Here is a 13,562-nt window from a genome sequence, read left to right as displayed (position 1 = left end):
TTCACCGGCCGGGATCGTCGTACAGTCCAGATCCGAGCGCGGCAGCCACCGTCGCTCATATCGGCTCCACGCAAGATTCGAACGTCACGCACATCGTCGTCAACCTCATCTGCGACGGGCTCCATGAAGACGCAGAACCCCCACCCACGGCGGCATCTCGGTCGTCTACCAGCCACTTCATCCCCGGCACCGGCTCCCGCCGCGATCTCATCGGCGCCGCCTGGCCCGTCAACCCCATCTACGATTCCGCGCTAGGCGAGCTGCTCGCCCTCTCCGAAGCGCTGGTCATCGCGCTCCACCAACTCGCCGACCTCGACGCAGCCCAACACCTGCACCTCACCACCCCCACCCCCAAACCGCTCCTCATCCGCATCTTCAACGACAACATGTTCAACCTGCAATACCTGGCCGCCTCGCCGCACCGGCGCCTCCCGCCCCCGCTCCTCGCGCTCGCCAAGCCCGTCCTCGACCTCATCGCCATGCAGTCCTGGGCGCTGGTCAACATGCGGCCCGGGGTCGAGCTGGAACTGCACTGGATCCCGGGGCATAACCACCGGGTGGAGGCGCACCGGTGGGCGGACGAGCTGGCCAAGGGGGCGAGGGCCACGCGCATGGCGTACGCTTCGTCTTTGGCGGGTTCTCTGGCGTCGCCGTCGCGGGAGGGGCCGTGGTTTAGGGGCGGGGAGCCGTGCGTGGTGCCGTTGGTGAGGCGGGAGTTGGATGATGCGGCTGAGAAGGTGAGGAGGGACGTGGATGAGGCGGCGGAGAGGGTGAGGGGTGGGGCGATGGTGCGGGGGGTGGTGCGGGAGGTGCCGCAGGTGGGTGGGCGTTTTATTGGGGTGTACTAACTACCTAATTAGCTGATGGGGAGAGTGGTTGTTGAGTGCTGGTTTGAAAGGGTTGAACAGATTCAAGGTCTGGTACCTAAATGTTGGTGAAAAAAGAAAAAAAAAAGAGAGGGAAACGGGGAGGAATGGTTAGAAAGGTGTTGAAACATGAAGGTAGATGGGTATACTTGAAAGATTTGAAGAGAACTGTGTTCTTTGTTATAGTTTCAAGAATTGTATAATTATCAGCGTAATATTTGGTTCGAGTCTTTGTCCTGGTGTGAACAATGTTTCGTAGCTGGTACTTTTTCTTGGTGAGATGACACAACCGCGGCTGGTCCCCAACCAACACGGCTCTCGGCACCACCCCAGACACCATGGGAACCCATCCCTGGATCCTCGTCAGCAACAGTGCCCACTTGCCCTTTCAGGAAAACCGGCCTCGGCCTCCGGTATGGAGATAACGGCAGAGGTCTTTCGCCCGGCCGGAAATGTGGGTCTTCCCGGCCGATCCGACGGGGTTATGGGGCCCGAGGTCCCGGGCATGACACCACACTCACAGGCCACTGACGCCTTCAAGTGCCAAATCCAGTGCTTTTTTCCTCAATGCATAATTAAACTTGATTTGTTACTCAAACTCAAGCAAAAGGTGGCCCCACGTTCGGGGGAAGAATGTCTACCGGGTATTTTTGCGCCTCTTCAGACCCACCCCCAACCAACCAAACATCCGCAACTCATGTAACTATTGTATTTGCACCCAGTCCCCAAAATTCAAGCAAAAAACCAGCAACAACAAAGTAAGCTTCAAAGGAAAAAGCCACCGCGCAGATTAGTCATCCCTCATCCCTCTCATTACCTAGATATCCTCAAACCGTCGGCAACTTCCCGCCCAGCCCCGGCGCCTGCGAGTGTGACTGCGTCTGCGACGACACATCGGTCTTGCTCCCACTAATGACCTTGGCCTTATCCTTGACCTTGGTCTTTTGATCGTGCATGTACTCCCTCAGGCTGCGGCGGGTGTTGTGCGTGGCGCGACGGCCACGGATGCTGGTGAGGGCGCGCAGCGGGGGCTCGAAGGTGGCGTCGCTGTCGCTGCTCTCGTCGGCGAGCTTGCGGCGCTCCTCCTCGGACAGCGGCACCTTCTCGGCGTCGCCACCCGCGGCGGCGGCGCGGCGCTTCTTGACAATGCCCTTGAAGGGCCAGATGTTGGGCAGCGGGATCTGGAAGTGCGGGACCATGGCCTCGGCCCAGGCGTCGGGGAAGGTTCGGATCACGGCGCCCCAGGGTAGTGAGATGGCACCGAGGCCGATGGAGAGGCCCCATTCCTTGCCGTCAAGGGGCGTGATCTTGAAGGCCTCGCCACCAACGAAGATGATGAGGACTTGGCCGCCGACCATGATCAAGTTGATGATGATGAAGAAGTAGTTCTTGGAAATGTTTTCGAAGATGTTATACCGGTTGTCGAGACGGCGGTTGCTGGGTGATTGTTAGTCACAGTTCGAACAGGGAGTATGAGACTGTGGGGGACTTACTTGAGCTCGTTGAAGATCTGCAGCCAGACAAACGTGTTGAAGACGAGGGTTCGCAGACGCTTCTCCTCGTGCTCGGCGATCTCCCTGTTGGCGTTGGCGAGGTCGTAACCGAGGAGCGTGGCGCCGGCGAAGTGGAGAACAAAAGTGATGGCAAGCTGACAGATGGCTTGGCCGATGATCATCTTCATCATGCGGCCGTTGATGAGCCCGGCCGACTTCTTATCAGGCTTCCGGTCGAGAACCGACGGCGCAGGCGGATCTGTGGCGAGGGCAAGGGCGGCGAAGGTGTCCATGATGAGGTTGACCCAGAGAAGCTGAACCGCGTTGAGCACGGACTCCTCCTCGTTGCTGGCAACAGCAGACACGAAGGTCAGGACCACGGCGGTAATGTTGACGGTCAGTTGGAACTATGAGGCTGTTAGCAAACGCGCAAGCCAAAACGGCTCCGAACCACATCACTCACCTGCAAGAACTTCTTGACGGCGTCGTTGACCGCCCGACCCCAGCTGATACCCTTGACGATGGACGCGAAATTGTCATCCATCAGGATGATGGACGCAGCCTCCTTGGCCACCTCGGTACCAGCAATGCCCATGGCAAACCCGATATCGGCCATCTTCAAAGCCGGCGCATCGTTGGTTCCGTCGCCAGTCACAGCAACCGTCTCGCCAATATCCTTCAGGGTGCGGACCAGAATGCGCTTGTCCTCCGGACTCGACCGGGCGAGCACCTGTAAGCGAGGTACGAGCTTCTTCAGCTCCTCTTCGGACTTGCGGCGGAATTCGGGACCCTCCAGGGCGAGGCCGCCCTCCTCGGGGTGGTAGATGCCACATTCCTTGGCGATGGCCCGGCCGGTCAAGATGTTGTCGCCGGTGACCATGCGCACAGTGACACCAGCGCGGCGGCAGTCCTTGATGGCGTCGATGACGGTGGGGCGGAGCGGGTCCTTGATACCGAAGATAGCCACGAGCGTCATGTCCTTGTGCACCTTGTCAAACTCGACGGCTGTCAGCTCCTGCTGGCCGGCGAGCTCCGGAGGCGGCCACGACTCAAAGTCGCGGTACGAGGAACCGATGGTGCGAAGGGTCTGGCCGGCATAAGAAGTGATGGTCTGCGAGAAGACGGCGCGGTCATCCTCGGTGATGGGGGTTGTGGTCAGCTCCTCACTGGCGGGATCGGCCATAACCTGAGTGCACTTGCCAAGAAGGATCTCAGAGGCACCCTTCACGTAGGCACGGAACTTCCCGTTGGGTAGCTTGACGACGGTGGCCATGTACTTGACGGCCGAGTCGAAGGGCACCACCTGGACGACGTTGGCGTTGGCGCGTTCTTCCTGGATGGGTCCGGCACCGAGATGGTCGCGGCAGAGAGTAAGCAGGGCAACCTCGGTCTTGGAACCGATGAAGGTCTTCTCGCCTTCAACGTCACCTTCGAAAGCGGTCGAGTTGACGGCGTTGGATTGCACCAGGAGCTGCTTGGAAGTGGCGCTGAGGCCCTTCACAAAGTCGGCAACGGGCAGGTTGGGGATATCAATTTCGACAGCCTTGCTGGTCTCGTCCTTGTCCTCCTCCAATGGCGCGTCGGTGCCGCCAAAGCTGATGCTCTTTCCAAGAGTGGTAGCCACGACAGTCATCTTGTTCTGCGTCAGGGTGCCAGTCTTGTCGGAACAAACGGTGGTGGCATTGCCCATGGTCTCGCAAGCTTTGAGCACCCTGACAAGATTGTTGTCCTTCAACATCCGGGTGGTTGCAAACGCCAAGGCGAGGGTAACGGCCAGGGGGAGACCCTCAGGAACGGCAACCACGACGACAGTAACCGAGGTGATGAACAGCCGTAGGAAGGTTTGGCCCTTCTGGTCGGGGGTGTCGGTGTTGTTGGGGAGCTGAGCCAGGAACTTGATGAAGAGAACGACGAAGAGGAGCAGGGCAGCGCCGCCACCAAACTTGGCAATCCAGTCAGCCAGGACGTTGAGCTTCTTCTGCAGGGGCGTGTCCTCCTGGTCGGTGTGCATCGACATCATGATGCGGCCGTAGCTCGAGTTGACGCCGACGGCGGTAACCAGGAAGGTGCCGGTACCCTCGTTGACCTTGCTGCCGGAGATGATGAAGGGGTCGAGCTTCTCAACGTCGGCGGGGGGTTTACCTCCCTTGGCGACATCCTCCAAGATGGCAAAGACCTCGTCGGCGCCAACCTTCTTCAGCAGATCGGACTCGCCAGTGGCAGAGGACTCGTCGCATTTCACGCCGTGGCCGTTAATGAAGATGCCATCGACAGGAACCAGGTCACCGGCGAAAAGGTGCATGACGTCGCCGACCATGATATCGAAAACCGAAACCTCAACCGACTTGCCGGAGCGGATGACCTTCACGGTGCGGTTGCCGGCCTTCTTGTTGAGCGTGTTGAACTGCCTCTGCATCTGCCAGTCGTTGACCGTACCCACAGCCACGACGATGATGATGGCCACCATGATGGCGACACCCTCAACCCACTCCACCTTGGCCTCACCATCCTCATGCTCGACACCAAACGTCTGGTACAGGCCGAGGGCCAAGGACACGACGGCGGCGACGGTCAACAGGATCAGGACCTTGTCATTGTAGGTGATCCAGGCCAGCTCTAGCAGCGATTTGCTCTTCTTCTCGGGCAACCTATTGTCGCGAAAGACGCGCTTGCGGTCGGCGAACTGACCCGTGGTGTGGTGCGGGTGCGCGGGGGTCGCGGGGCTGTCGTTGTCGCCCTTGGCGACGGGCAGAGTGTCGCCGTTTGAGCCGTATTTGGGAGTGCCCTTGGGCGCAACGTCTTCGAACTTGACGGCGCCGTCAAGGGTCCCCTCGTCGGTGCTGAGACCCGCATTGCGATCGGTGCGCAGGCCTTTCTCAAGGCCGGCCAAGCCCCCGAGGGCGTAAAACGCGTCGAGGCTTTTCGGGTTGAGGAGCTTGGAAAGTTGACCGGGTGAAAAGGCGAACTTGTTATCTTGGACATCGTACATATCCTCGTTGGTCGGGTCGGGGCTCAGGGCGTCGTGCACGTTGAGCTGGAAACCGCCCTTGGACTTCTGGCCGGAGCCATGAGCAGCCGGCAGCGATGTTGTCGGCGCATCGTCGGGTTCGGAATTTGTTGTTGTGATGGAGCTCTCGGGCTGGGGAAGGTCAGACATGGTTTCTAGCACGCGGCGTGCATGTGGAGTCGGTCGAGAGCAGTCGAGCAAAGTCGAGGAGAGAAATGGGCGAGCCTCAGCGACCCCAAATACAGTTGCGAACAACAACGTACCTCATTTTTGGTGGGGTCGGTATCTGCCATGGAAACGGTAGAAGAATGGTGACCCAATTGATCAGTCCATCAATGGGTCTGGACCACTGCTTCGCAATAAGGTTACACTGCAGAAGAAGCAATGTTCTGTGGAAGGGGAATGTGGAGGGTATACGAAGTAGCGATCACCGATGATGCAATATACTCCAGGACTGCTGGAGCGTAGAAGCCCAACACCAAAAAGTGTGGCGAGGAGAAAGAGAGAGGGAAAGAGGCCTCCACTTGCTCGCAAGGTGATCAGTGAGGGCAGTGCGTTGATGACATGTGCGCCTTCGGGCTGGGCAGACATCCAGCGGAGATGCAAGGAGCACAACAAACTTGGAACAGGGCACAAAGAGACCTGCAAACGCTAGTTTCCCGCACTGCCAGTCGCTTCAGATTGAAATGACGATCCGATGGCATTGGGTGGTGGCCAAAAGGGCAATTGGCCATGGTCTTGGCAGGTACACATACACAGTATTGATCTGAGGTATATGAACACTGTGTGCGCGCCACCTCCAGGTTCCTTAAATGTGGCGTGAGCTTCCAAAGGTGTGCCAAACGCTGCCAAATCATGCATCATCCGCCGGTCTCAGCCACCGGAACACATCATCCGCCGATCGAGCCTAATCATGCACCGCTTGCTTGAAACACTGTGTGGAGTAGCTCAGCTACCCATGGCACTCGGAACCAAGCATCCTAAGCATTTTCTTAGCGAGGTCTCGACCCATCGCGGACGAAGCTTGGCGTGATCATGAGCTGTCGATGCAGCTGCCTCGTCCACTGAGGGGGATCGGCGACAAACAGTTGGGTCCTTGGGTCCAACAACAGAGCAAGAAGCGGTAAGGTAAGCTGTGCAACGTGCTTCACCGTAAAGTCATCTGACAACAGCAATAATACATAATTAGCGGCCCTTCCTACGAACGGAAGCGCATCGAGGATTGGCGCCCAACATGGTTTCTAGTGCAGCGTCAGACGGGGCGCGTTGAACCCTTGCCCCCCTTCCCCCGATCCGCCCGCCCCTGGCCGCATATTTCTCGCGTGAGTTACTTATGCCCTGGAATGGCATGGCCCGCGTGCCGCGCGGGTGAGAAGGGCTCAGCAACAAAGAGCCCGTCACCAACAGCGGCGGTAACTGAGGCGCAACGGTTGTTGAAAGCCTCTCAAAAAGGCACTGCCCCAACCAACCGTTGCACCCACACACCCAGATGGCCAGATCCGACGGCCGCAAGGCGCGTTGAAACAAAACGGATCGGAGGCAGAAATGTTTTAGAAACAAAATTGGGTCTTCTTTTTCTTGACGGCGGGAGGCCTACCGACGGCAGATGTCTGAGCTGCAGGGGAGCGGCAAGGGTGTTGTCATTGTGGGGTCATCAACACAACCAATTACAGCTGCGCAGACGTCCACGCCTTCGGCCCCCAAAGCTGCACGCATTCCCTTTCCGGTTTGTTTCTGGGAATGGAAAAAGGTGCATGGCTTGGACGACGACGGTGACGCGGCAGGTGACAGATCGCACATGCGGTCGACCGACCAAGACACGCCAGAATCGACAGCACACGACACAAGCAGAAACGCAGTAAACTCAAAATGGATGCTTTTACGACGGTCAACCCCAGTTCGCCCAATTCGCCCACCTCGCCCAGTTTGCGCCTGGGGACTGCCACACCCCGAAAGCACTGCCAGGTGTCAGCAATGGAATAAGGAATTCGTCATGCCCATCCATGGCTGATTTCTTCTCTTTATCCACCATGCCTGGTGCCTTTGGGCGTTTTTGAGGGAACTGAGCTTGGAGGTGGAACTTAAAGGTGGAATTCAAAAGGCGGAACTGAAAAAGGTGGGAACTCACGACACCGGGAACTGCAGAATGCCTCACCAGAATGCCTCGGCGTGTCCATTGGCGCCAAGACAGTCTCACACCCCACAGAGGTAAATTTGACTTCAACCGTTCCGCTCTGGCGCGTATCAGATTCCATGATCCCAGGCCGCCCTCAGAATATTGAGGCCGCAAACTCTTCGATCTTCAGGGGCTACTCCGAGAAGGGACGGTCATTTGCACGACGGGTGACAATATTGGCTGCAACTCCAGTTCCAGATGCGAATACGTTGGAATGAATGGATGCCGTTTGGGGTCAAATCCGAAAAGAACAACAACAGCTACGAGACAACCCCAATCTGACAGGGAGCCATGTCGTTTGTGACGGTGTCACGGCGTCTTCCAAATCATTGCGAGTGGTAAGCGGGGACACTCCGCAACCCTATGGCGCAGTTGAACACGGTCGGGAGGCAGAGATGGTCCTTTTCTCGGCGAGCGAGCCCATTGGCGTATCCCTGCAGCCCGGACGCGCGGTCCCGTGCCGCCCTCCCCGGCAACCTTGAATTCAATCGCCCTCCCCTCTTATCAGAGGCTGGGACGGGGAAGATGCCTCTCGCATGGGCTGCCTCCCGCCGTGTGCTGCTCAGACGCCCCGCTGCCCAACAGCAGCATGACCATCACGGCGACGGCCTCCTGCTGCATGGTTGGCCCACGGAATCTGGGCCAACTGTGGGTACATTGGTTATCGCTCGTGATGGACGATCCGTAGCCAGAAGTAGGCCTGAGGGACGGCGTGGGGCTTACGGACCCGTCATGTGCGCACGCTTCGGCTGTGTACCGAAAAGGCGGCGGGACGAGATGGGTTCGATGACGGCGGGGGGTGATGGAACTGACGTGCAAACGCCAGGTACGAAGGCTGCCTGTTTGGAAAACAGAAACGATTTGGGTCCTTCTCGGCAAAGGCGTTGATATTTACAGGTAACACATCGCAAGGAAAACACCTACTTAGCGTTCGAGAATGCTTGATTGAACGATACCTCTGTAGTTTTTTACCTCCTGTTCGATTAGCGGCCCGTCACTGGTTGAACCAATCTGTGATCAACTCAGTGCCAACAGCCTGGGTTGACGGGTTGTATCAACCAACTATGAGGAAATGATGAGCAGGAAAGTCATTTTGTTGTCGTTACAATGTTGTTATATAATTCCAGTCTCCTTTTTTTTTTTTTTTTTTCTGCGAACACCCGGATCCCGGGGAAACGGACCGGCATTAGCTTGACGGCATGCGTTACATTCCACTCCTCACTGTCGAGTGTTCTTATTCCCAGAAGGCGGATGTGTTAACGCAACATTCAACTGACTTAGATCCAAAGAAAAGCAGAGATCTCGACCCAGTCGTTAAGGGGTTACCTTCCCTTCGCATACGTCCGCCTCCCCAATGTCTCCGCCCTGTCGCTGCGCGGTCCCGACTCGCCCGGCGGGCCAACACTCACCACGGCCGGTCAGCAAAGTACATATAATCCCAATCGCTGGGCCCCGGCTCCTTCCTGCCATCCGCGTACAAGCTCTCGTACCGCGCGCCCATGACGTAACGCTCGAGGCGTTCCTTGAGGTCTCTTTTGTGGAAACACGGGTCATACCACGGGCCCGGCGGCTGATAGAGCGCGAGGTCCCAGGGCGCCGTCTCCCACGGGTACTGGAAATGCGCGTAGAACCGCGCGAGGCCGGGCGGCTCCGCCAGCCTCTGCAGCGGCCGCAGGAGAGCCGTGTACGCCCCCAGTTGCGTCGCTGCCTCCTCAGGCGTGGCCCCTCTGGCGCGATCCGGCGTCCCATTGCTCTCGTCTGTAACTACCACTCGCAGCGTAAGCACCGGCAGGTTGAGCCTGTCCCGCAGCCAACCTACCACGGCTGCCCAGTCCCGCACGGCAGGGTGGTCCGGCCCGGGCCAGGTCGTGGGGGGGTAAGGCGGGAAGACGAGCTCGAGGAAGCGAAGGTGGGAGAGGGCGGGCGCGGGCACCACGTCACGGAGGAATTCGGAAGCGACGAATCTCTTGAACGGGTAGGCGCCATGTTGTGGCGAGTGCGGGTCTGAGGAGGGACTCGGTTGCAGCGACGGCAGCCACCAGGTCGGGAACACCTTGTAGTCGTGAACGATAAACCGGTTGCGGGAAAAGAAGACGTGCTGGGCCTCCTGGGACAGGGTGCGGCACACGAGGAAGAGCGCGGGTCCCGGCGGCGCCCAGCACCTACAGTGTAGCGAAAAGGTAGCATGACGGCGGCGGCAGAAGCAGCCCTCGGGCCTGCCGCGGTAGCATTCGAAGAACTGCTCGGCGTGCGCCTCGTCCGGGTTTAGCGGCGGCTCCGCGACGCGCCGGAAGCGGAGCACCACGTACGCACGGTCCTGTCGGCTCCAGATCACCTGCCGCCGTGGCGCAACCAGGTCGGTGTATTCCAGGATGCGTATGCGGAGCTCGCGCGGGAGGCTGGCCAGAGTGGCGGTAGCTGTGGTGTTGAGCGGCTCCGAGGTGTGCGGGACAGGTGTGGGCAGTCCGCAGGCGTGTACAGCGGCATCCCGAGCAAGCTTTTCGAGTGGCCAGTAAGGCACCTTGGCTAGCCGGATCTGACATTTCGAGAGATAGGAGCGAGGAAGGAGGTATAAGGGCGCGAGAATAGACTCGGCAAGATTGAGCGCCCGTGGGTGCTGCGGGTCGATGTCGCACACGAGAGAGAGGGCGAGACGGCCGGGGGTAATGTGAGAGAAGAGGCGGGCGGCGGCGGAGTGCCAGGCGCGCTGCGCGTCGTCCGCCGAGGCCACACCTTCACCATCGCTTAGGAACGGGGCTTGATGGATATCGGAATGCTTGTTCCGGCACCACAGCACGTCTGACCAGTCATACTTCTCGCGGCTGTGCCAGCAACACCTGTCCTCGCTATAGTCGTTTTCTGTCACTCTATTGTGGCAGGCGGCTTCGTTGATGACGATCTTGAGCTGAGAGAGTGACCGGAGCGACGCCTCGGTGAGAGCACCAAGAGAGTGGAGCCCATGTAGCTGGGCAGGGGCGTGGTGCTGGACAACGAAGCTGTTCGTCGAGTAAAGCAAGGCAGCCGCCTCGGCGTAGATGGTGCGACAGGAGATCAAAAGGCCATGGAATTCGATCGGGTCGGGCGGGCAGCCCGCGTACGTTTTGCAGTCGGCTGATCCGCCTCTAAAGTCGAACTGATACGGTTGGCCATTCCACGTCGCCAACCCCAAGTAACGGTAAAGGCGCAGCCGGATTTCTGGCGTGAGCCGTAAGAGCTGGGAGGGCGACGGCGTTGGCGACGTGTGGGTGGCGTCGGGGACATACGCCATGATCCGAAGGGGTGTTGGGTAAGTAAGGTATAGTTATTGTTTTGTGTCGGGATATCAGCTGGTGGGCCGGCCAGCCTAGCGCAGATCTGGGCTGTGTCTGTGTGTGGCAAACACCAGGGCCGTTTTGGCGTGTGCGCGGGATGGAAAGGAGAGAACGAACTGGAAAACTGGAATGGTTATACCAGTCGCCCGAACACATGCGCGGGATTCCTGTTTATGTAGTCTAGTAGATCTAACTCTCTAGTATCTAATTCTACTACGCGATCGATGATGCGGATAATGTGCGTGGAGATATTGATAGATACTTAAGTGTCAGAAATGATGTTGGATCGATATTTTTGCCAAGAAATTTCACCAAGACGGTCCTGGCGTTTGCCTCACACAGGTGGGCTGGCAAATGACGAGATAGGTATAGCTAGTGAAAACATGTGGAGCTTCCCATGTGTTGGCTGCTCTCCAGTAGCTGGCTTAGCCTTGGTCGCAGTCGGCGGGGAGATGTTGTAACTTCAACCCCCCCTGAAAACATACCGACATCATCATCAGGCAGACCTCTGTACCTGGGTACTCAGTTTAAGCCATCGCCAACCCCTGTTTGTTTCATTGCTTGCACGTGCGCGCGTATTTTGTTTTGCTCGATAAAACCTCGCTGGTTTCGATGATCAAAACCCTCGTCTTCGTTTCATGTCGGTCTCCGCAGGATGGTTTAAGATGGATGGTGTGGTCTCCGAGTTTTCTCAGGTATCCGTTTCGTTTGCTTGATTGCCTTTCCTTCGTCGGCCGTTTTAGCACCAGGAATGTTGCACATATGGTGCAAAGTGTCAGATATTATATGTAGAATGACTAGGCACCTAAGGTAGGGTCCATCATTAACATCTCCTCTAAATATCACCCCGGAGCATCCGCGCCTTGCCCCTTCTTTGACTCTCAGCTACCAGATATGTGCCGGGTTAAGCTCTTGAATAATCCTGGGCCCTTTCTTACTCAGTACCCGGACCGTTTCCGTTCCACACCTAGGCAACACAAGTATCCTGCTGTTTGGACCCGGCGTGTCTTCTACTCGCCGTCGAGCATGTCGATGGCACCCAGTATCAGTAACTGGGTAATTACCTTACCTCGGTAGCTACCTAGGTACGTTTCTGGTTTTCTCTAGTATTTTATAGCAAGGGAGGAATTTCCATGATGAACAAGGACGTGTTCGACGTGGTAAGCAGCCCACACAACCCCAAGCACATAAGCAGTGTCGTCGGGTTGATCATTACGCCTTCCGCCCAGCCGCACCACTGGCATGTACGGGGACAAGGTTGGCAGAGGGGGTTTTGCTTTGACGCGTCACATTCACTTGTTAATTAGCATGCAGAACCATGCAGATCGGGTTGTTGATAGGTCCATCAGCCCCTTGCTGTCCCGCTTGTGAGGGGAACCCGGGATATGGGCGACGGCATCTGAAATAGTGACCGGGAGGTCGCCGAACCATCAAACCATAAGTAGAGCTCGTTGTATTGATCCCCTCAACAAGGCGTTCCCCTCATCAATTCTACGCTGCGCACCAATGGCCCCCGCCATCCATCTGTTTGGGTTGTTCATCCCCTGCATTCTGCCCCTCGGCGCGGCGCAAGGCACGAGTGGCCATGCCTACCCCTTGTTCGAGTACGAGACCAGATCCCTGACTAAAGAGGGGCTCGAGGATTTACTTGCCGAGGCCGGAGTTGTAGACAATGCGTCTCTCTTTTCGTTTGACGATGGAGTTGAAGCAAGCCCGGGCGTAGGCAGGCCGGCCTGCAAGGTGTTTCCAGGGGATTCAGAATGGCCATCACAGAGTATTTGGCACACGTTCGACAAGCTCCTCGGCGGCGCTCTCATCGAGACGGTACCGGTCGCTGCCCCGTGCTACCAAAACCTGGGTGTTTACGACGCCGAGAGATGTGCTGCGGTGCGCGATTCCTTCACGAACCCCTACTTCCAGTAAGTCTCCGCCAAGGCCAAAGACCTCGCCGTTCATAGCATAAACTCATACCCCCCAGTGAAAGCGATCCGACTTCCACCTTTTGGCCGCTATTTCAAGGAAGGACATGTATGGTGACGGACGACTCAAACAGCGGGAACTGCACCCATGGAGGATTCCCCGTCTACGCTGTGAATGTTAGCAGCGTGAGCCAAATCCAGCTGGCCATCAACTTTGCCCGCAACTCCAACCTGCGGCTAGTCATTAAGAACACGGGACATTGCTACCTCGGCAAGAGCAGCGGGGCTGGAGCACTCAGCATCTGGACGCACAACCTAAAGAACCTCGAGTACCATTCTGATCTCAAGATCCCCGGATACTCCGGGCCGGCAATGAAAGTTGGCGCTGGCGTGACTGTGCGGGAGGTGTATGCAGAGGCTGATAAGAACGACGTGAGCGCTCTGGGGGGTATCTGTGAGGTGAGTGGGTCGATAACCCGTCGAGTTAAGACATACATGCTAACCTGACCGGAACAGAGCGTTGGGTATGCCGGCGGGTACATTGCCGGTGGCGGACACACCCCTCTTTCCGGGCTCTACGGCATGGCGGCCGACCACGTCATGGCGCTCGAAGTCGTCACAGCCGACGGCCACTTCATCACGGCCTCGCCCGAAGAAAACACCGACCTGTACTGGGCGCTCCGCGGCGGCGGCGGCAGCACCTTCGGCGTGGTCACGTCCCTCATCATCCGGGAACACCCCAAACTCCCCGTCGTCACCTCCGCCTTCACCATCAGCACCTCCCCCACCG

At 57.9% G+C, this 13,562-nt stretch overlaps 4 protein-coding genes across 4 annotated transcripts in view; 2 read left to right on the top strand and 2 right to left on the bottom strand.

Annotated features, from left to right (window-relative positions):
- Positions 1-386: 386 nt before the first annotated feature.
- CHGG_00120 (uncharacterized protein) lies at positions 387-928 on the top strand (the record flags this gene model as incomplete). Its single annotated transcript, XM_001219340.1, has 2 exons — positions 387-822; positions 909-928. 2 exons carry the CDS (start codon positions 387-389, stop codon positions 926-928), a joined length of 456 nt encoding a protein of 151 aa, XP_001219341.1.
- Positions 929-1,693: 765 nt separating this feature from the next.
- CHGG_00119 (uncharacterized protein) lies at positions 1,694-5,516 on the bottom strand (the record flags this gene model as incomplete). Its single annotated transcript, XM_001219339.1, has 3 exons — positions 1,694-2,303; positions 2,360-2,766; positions 2,823-5,516. The coding sequence occupies 3 exons, from the start codon at positions 5,514-5,516 to the stop codon at positions 1,694-1,696; spliced, it is 3,711 nt and encodes a 1,236-aa protein (XP_001219340.1).
- Positions 5,517-8,947: 3,431 nt separating this feature from the next.
- Positions 8,948-10,810, bottom strand: CHGG_00118 (uncharacterized protein; the record flags this gene model as incomplete). Its single annotated transcript, XM_001219338.1, has 1 exon — positions 8,948-10,810. One exon carries the CDS (start codon positions 10,808-10,810, stop codon positions 8,948-8,950), a length of 1,863 nt encoding a protein of 620 aa, XP_001219339.1.
- A 1,549-nt stretch (positions 10,811-12,359) lies between these two features.
- CHGG_00117 (uncharacterized protein) overlaps positions 12,360-13,562 on the top strand; it is a gene marked incomplete at both ends in the record, with an annotated part of 1,904 nt that continues 701 nt past the window's right edge. Inside the window, 3 exons of the mRNA XM_001219337.1 lie at positions 12,360-12,772; positions 12,832-13,231; positions 13,289-13,483. Of these exons, the coding sequence (XP_001219338.1) occupies positions 12,360-12,772; positions 12,832-13,231; positions 13,289-13,483 (1,008 nt within the window). The remainder of the gene's footprint in view (positions 12,773-12,831; positions 13,232-13,288; positions 13,484-13,562) is intronic.

The sequence above is a fragment of the Chaetomium globosum genome, genomic scaffold (assembly GCF_000143365.1).
Source record: "Chaetomium globosum CBS 148.51 scaffold_1 genomic scaffold, whole genome shotgun sequence".
NCBI classification, from domain to species: domain Eukaryota; kingdom Fungi; phylum Ascomycota; class Sordariomycetes; order Sordariales; family Chaetomiaceae; genus Chaetomium; species Chaetomium globosum.
The sequence above is the reverse complement of the archived record's forward strand: the minus strand, read 5'-3'. Positions and strand labels throughout refer to the sequence as shown.